Here is a 6462-nt window from a genome sequence, read left to right as displayed (position 1 = left end):
AAGAATTTTATGGCGAAATTATAAGCGTTCCTTTTTTCATCTTTGATGACCAAAGCCCAAATATTCTCAAGAACATATATTACAAATTTTTTTTATTGTTTTTGAGTTGTCATAAGCAAAAATACAGTTACAATGCCATACAAGTTGCCTATAAACAAATATAGTAACATTTTAATTTATTTATCTATTGCATTAAAAGTTAAAATGCATATAAATTACAATTATCTTATCATTAATGATAAATGGTTGAAATAATTTAAATCCCTTTGTTTCTTACACATTCCTCCTACTTATCTCAAAATTAAAATGATATTCAAAAGTAATTAATTTCATTTTATTTTTGTAATAATTAATTAAATAGCTTCTAGTATCCATAGAAAATGCACATAATTGCAGCATTTGCTTTAATTGTGATTACAATCTTGTTTGTTTTAAAGATATTTTTGATTGTTACCACGGGTCGATGTACAAGCAAACAGAAATTAAACGGAAAAACTGTCATTGTTACCGGAGCTAATGCAGGTATGATACAAAAATAAATTATCTACGTCCGTGAGAAAAGAAGTACTTTTCTCACTCAGTATGCCTGGGAAAAATAGTTCATTACGGTCCTAGTGTGATCATGAATTCATTCCCGCGCTAGGGTGGTAATGAAATCAGCTCCTATAGAAACTTTTTAAATTTTTTATTTTTCTCAATTAGCCATGACAAATTTGAAATAGTAATTAAATGACCATGATAAATTTTAAATAATGATGATCGATTATTTTCACATTTTAGAGGCGCTGAGTTTTGTACGATATATGTGTGATAACGCATTATTAAGGTACTTCTGCGATTGTCCAACTCGTGCTATACACTCGTTGTGTTAATAATGCTGTTATCCCACTAGTATCGTAAATAACTATTATTTTTTCCAGATCGATATCTCATTGTGAAAACGATTATATTGTTTTTTGATAATTTATTGCTTCAGCAGTCTAGCGATAAAGACGGTATACGGTACCATAATATTATACTATCGCGAAATAAGGCATTTTTCGGAAGTAAAAGAGATATCGGATTACTTTAGGCGGAATATTTTATTGCTGATAAATTGCTTTCTACACTATAAGAAATTTTTCGTAGATATCACTATGCCAGTATCGGTATGAACGTCATACTTTGTACTGTATTGAGGAAATAGTAACATTGACAATAGTTGTAGCGGACGAGCCAATGCAGTATGGGCGTCAGGCCATTACTGGTTGGCGATACCTACAATACTTCTAGTGCATAGCCCTATTCAACACAGTAATATTACTTATGATGACATAGATATTATAATATATGTCTCTATACTATACCATACCAGCATTGTATTATTGCAAACGCCCTGCATTTCTTACCGTGTATTTTCAATTCTACGATGACAAAGTGACGATTCGCAAACGAGATCCTGCTTATACTTTTTTGCTATTCTATTGCTAAATTAATACCCGAGAAAAAAAATTAATTTTTACAACCAAACAAAGTTCACGCTTAATTTTGAGCTACCGTGTAATTCATATTTTATTATTGTTTATTAACAAACAAACAAATAATTGCTGCATTCTTGAGGTAACGTTGCAATTACAAAAGTTATACTAAGCCGATGATTTTGACAGCAATAATAGATCTTATATGAAGTGAACCTACCCTCAACTGCTCAGTAAGGTGGGTGAGGGTGTGAGATGTGGCGAAAGTGATAAATAATAAAAATTTAAGTTAGTACCCTAACTGAAACTTTTTTCATAAATAGTTGACATCGTGCCCCGATAAACTTGTAAAATAAAGTTATAGTAGTCTAGCAACTTGTTAAGCATTAAAGCTTAAATGCCTATATTTATATATTAAACAATATTAATAACAACATTATTATTATAATATTACCATTTATTATCAAAAGCTATTCCAATAATTATTAAATATGACCTAGATGTTAAAAGCGACCTTAAATGCAATTTTAAAAAAAATATAAACAAATTATTAAAATTTGTGGTTGAAACCCCTTGGGTGAATTAATTAATGTAAGATAATATATTTCATAAGCTTTTTTATGTTAAAGGAATAGGAAAAGAGGCTGCTATTGATTTAGCAGCCAGGGGTGCTAGAGTTATACTTGGATGCCGAAATTTAACATTAGCTGAAAGTACAAAGGAAGAAATTATATCAAAAACTGGAAATACAAATATTATTGTGTATCCATTAGATTTTGAATCATTATCATCTGTACGAAAATTTTCTAAATTAGTTCATGAAAGTGAAAATAGATTGGATGTTTTAATAAATAACGCAGGAGCTGTTGGATTAGGTAATAAAACTACTGAGGATGGTTTACATATTCTCATGCAAGTGAATCATTTTGGTCCATTTTTATTAACAAATTTACTTTTGGGTAAGTATTCTAATCGAAATACCCGGGAAAAACTGGATTATATAGCAGCATGTCTACGATGATTTCTTTCGATCAAAAAAACAGTAAAACTGAGATCATAATACATCAAAGTAGATCAGCGATCGGGGAACCGGGGTAAATTACCCCAAAAGGGGTAAAAATGAAATTTTTGGGGGTAAAAATGGTATTTTTTTCAACTTTTACAATTTATCGACATATGTAGGCCACGCCATCTCACTCCCCACAACTAGTGTGTTCTCGAGTTATATCTATATGTATATACAGTAGAATCTCGATAACTTAAACCTCGGTAACATAAAAACCTCTGTTACTTCAAAAAATACTATGTTCCCTTCCCATCAGAGCCCAAAACCTCTGTAACTTAAAAGACGCAACCTCTATAACTTAAATAAATAATCTCTGTATAGGCCCTCAGTAACTACATAGAAACATACATACCTCTATATTAACTAGGGTACATAGAAACATGTACATACTTCTATATTAACCTTTACCTAACATAGACACTTGATAACTTAAAACCTCTATAACTTAAAATATTTTGTGTTTCCCTTGGACTTTAACTTATCGAGATTCTACTGTATTTTCAAAATTATCATGGGGGGCTATAATATGAAAGATGCTAAAAAGAGGCGAATTCGATTTTTTTTCCTCTTCGCCGTGGGGTAATATCAACTTACACAAAAGTATTTTGTGGTAATGATTAAAAAAAGTTCCCGACTGCTGAAGTAGATGAACACTTGTTCCTCTGTGTAGATCACAGTCATTATATACAAGTCTGTTATGTTCCCTTATTGATGTACGAGTTAGTTCCCAAAACTGCTACATAGCAACGCTAGCAGTATCGAATACAAACCGTAGAATATTATACATAGAGAACGCGAGGGATCTTCTAGCCTAAAAGTGGATGCGACATGATGAATGAGAGAGATGACTGTCAGTGAGTTTCTCTGTTCCCTTGTCACAATCATTTGTACATTTATACTTATTATATGTATTAGTAAGTGTAAGTACATATAATAATTACAGAGTGTCAGACAAGGACACAAGGGAACTTACAGGCTAGCGTTCTCTATCTTCATATCTCTATGATCCAAACCACTGTCCAGTATTTAAATAATTTATTTATTAACGATGTTCCAGCATGGTATTTGCAGTTTCTATGTTAAAGCAATGGTACAATTTTTTTTTCGACAGAATTTAACGAAAAATTAAATTTAAGAATTTAATAATGCTTACTATTAATTCCCAAAGTTTCAGGAATTTTGACCGTTTAAAATGGGAAATAATTATGCCAACGTCCCAATTTCGATCAATTTACGTCAAAATTAATATCTCGAAAGTGAAAATTAATTTCTAAATTTTTTTTTTTAGAATTGTATTGTATAAACATTCTTTTCTACTTTTTTTTCAATATATAATAATATCATAAAAAATAGTTGGAGAGACCGGACATTTTACATGGTTTAAATGGGACATGACCCTCAAAATCGCGAACTTTGTCTTTAAATATCTCGCGATCTAAACGGTCAAAAATTATGAAATTTTAGGAATTCATAAATAAAGCTATTATAAACCCGAGAAAAAAAATTCGGCCAAATCTGTCGAAAAGTGATTTCATGCTGGTACTACCTTAATAATTAATTTTTGTTTGCACAAATATTATTACCTATAAATAATTAAAATTATTTATCAATTTTAGCTTCGCGCGTCCTTCTCTATCATTTATTGATAGATTCAACAATGAAAACAATGCAGAAAAAGCTTCTTCTATTGATGTAAATCTAGTATTTTAACTTATCAAATTTATGAAAAATAATGCAAACACTGATAATCAACACTGTCTATACAGGGTATTTCAACAATTAACTCAGTCAATTGTTTTTTTTTTACTTGTTTATTTTAAATTTTCTACTAATACCGCTATTTGGATTCGAAATATGTGGTGCTGCCTAGTGTTTAATAATGTAACGAAAACATTTTCATTAAGAGACCTATGGTTTTGTTAGAGGTTACATGATTTGCATATGTTTTATGACTGTGGTGTAGATCTACTTACATCACAATTGATGTACAGTAATTCATCTGTGTACATCAACGTACATAAGTGTTGGTCTACATTTATATCAATATGTGTAGTACAGTACTTCTTTTGAAAATATACTATAGATATGCTAATATACAATCCAGTTCTTCCCGAGCAGGTAAATTTCGATAATTTTATGAGCTAAATGTTTTAGATTTATTAAAACAATCAGCGCCTAGTAGAATAGTGAACGTTTCATCGTTTTTATATAAGTTTGCGATATTAGATCCAAATAATTTAAATAAATTTAATGCTGATATGATAAATTACAGTAATTCAAAATTATGCAATATACTAATGAGTAACGAGTTAGCGGAAAAATTAAAAGGAACAAATGTAATATCAAATAGTTTACATCCAGGTGCAATTCGAACCCAAGTTTTACGAAATATTCAGTGGTATGGATGGCTTGTTATGTGGTTACCTTATACGTTCTTCTTCAAGGTGATTGAATTTTTTCAAAGAGCCAATGGAAAGTTTACTTCTGTCATAACTCATAATATAGTATACTCTATGTCAAAAAAAACGCTCGTTTTAAAACATTCTAAGTGTTACTATTATAACATAACATATGATGAGTACGCTTAGAATGTTTTAACTGTGGCGATTTTTATGGAATCAAGTATACATTTTACTTCAATTGCGTATAGAGTTGAAAACCATTACTATTAATGTAGGAAATTAATTCGTATCGGCTTATTTAAATAAGATTTCTTGAAATAATAAGAAATAATCTAAAACCGTTTATATTCGCGGAAAAAATCGGAAAATTTTTCGAGGGCCGTTTTTTTGTTTGCATGAAACATATATAAGAACACTCTTCATCAAATTACCTTTTTCCTTAAAGTATTTTGAAGATCGTCGCCACTTTTTAAAATTTTTTTTGCGGTACGGAATCCTAAATTTGCACTTGAAACATATCTAAGAACACTACGCTACAAACAACAAGACACACACATACACATAGCGTCAAACTTATCACACCCCCTTTTTTTTGTTTGGGGGTTAAAAAAGTAAGATCGAAGCCCTTTGATTTAAAAAAAAAGAAGAAGTGTCATTGAATTTTTAAAATGCTTAATCAGAATTTAATAAACTTGTAATATGCTAAGTCATAAGGTTTAAATTTAAGGCGCCCCCAAAAACCTAGCGCCTAGGTCGCAGTCTCAGCCTAGTCGTAAATTGGGGCCATCCTAGATGATATGAATACAAGGAATATTCTGCCCCATATACGTTGTATGACAAAAATGTGTCGCAAATGTTTGTTTTTTTTGTCTAGAAACAAATGTTTAATATCACACATGTGGTATAACAAGCTGTATGGCAAAAGTTCGTCATCGTTTGCAGCTTACGTATTAAATAATCTGTCCTTGAGTGTGTTTTACGTTGGAAGAAAACTTAAGACTGGTTCTTATACTAAAAAAATTTTTTTTTGATAAACATTGAAGGATACTGAAAATATTGTATGTTTAGGATTGCAAGGAAGGAGCCCAAACAACAATCCATTGTGCCGTATGTGAGAAGATAGAAGGAGTTAGTGGTAAATATTTTCAAGATTGTAGAGAATATTCGACAACTTCAGTAACCATGAATCAAGTTTTAAGGGAAAAAGTATGGAATGAAAGTGTAAAATTGGTGAATTTACAAAAAAATGAAATTCATTACTAGTTGATGCCAGTTTTTTAAGTTATAAAACTTAATTGTATTTAATGTGCAGTGCAGCATTTACAACTGTTGTTACCCGTGTAGCCCAATCACCTGGTAGCTTTCGTTGATTTTTTTTTGCGATCAAAAACCTTTCAGACAAAAGTTGCACCGATAGTGCATACGCAAAATTTTCCGCCCACTAAAGGTCATGGGTCCTGATATAGGCCCTTTTGTCCATTTTTAACGTTTTTTTGAATGATTTTTTTCGAGTTAGAGGTATTATCTAAAAATAAAA

General features: G+C 30.8%; 2 protein-coding genes across 2 annotated transcripts; both read left to right on the top strand.

Moving 5' to 3' along the window:
* Positions 1-376: 376 nt before the first annotated feature.
* Positions 377-4763, top strand: LOC123301282 (retinol dehydrogenase 13-like; the record flags this gene model as incomplete). The annotated part of the gene is made up of 3 exons (XM_044884017.1): positions 377-522; positions 2087-2416; positions 4678-4763. Coding segments are annotated over exons 1-3 (558 nt in total), but the record flags the coding sequence as incomplete, so codon positions are not given.
* On the top strand, positions 4751-6192 carry LOC123301008 (retinol dehydrogenase 12-like). Its single transcript, XM_044883720.1, has 2 exons — positions 4751-4967; positions 5994-6192. The coding sequence occupies exons 1-2, from the start codon at positions 4782-4784 to the stop codon at positions 6186-6188; spliced, it is 381 nt and encodes a 126-aa protein (XP_044739655.1). The 5' UTR covers positions 4751-4781; the 3' UTR covers positions 6189-6192.
* Positions 6193-6462: the final 270 nt, after the last annotated feature.

Source organism: Chrysoperla carnea, chromosome 5 (genome assembly GCF_905475395.1).
Source record: "Chrysoperla carnea chromosome 5, inChrCarn1.1, whole genome shotgun sequence".
Taxonomy (NCBI): domain Eukaryota; kingdom Metazoa; phylum Arthropoda; class Insecta; order Neuroptera; family Chrysopidae; genus Chrysoperla; species Chrysoperla carnea.
Note: the sequence above shows the minus strand (reverse complement) of the source record. Positions and strands in the feature narration are given on the sequence as shown.

Coding starts and splice junctions, on each gene's coding strand:
- LOC123301008 (XM_044883720.1), top strand. CDS start 4,782: ATGATAAATTACAGTAATTCAAAATTATGCAATATACTAATGAGTAAC. Junction 4,968..5,993: donor CTTATACGTTCTTCTTCAAG/GTGATTGAATTT, acceptor TTGTATGTTTAG/GATTGCAAGGAAGGAGCCCA.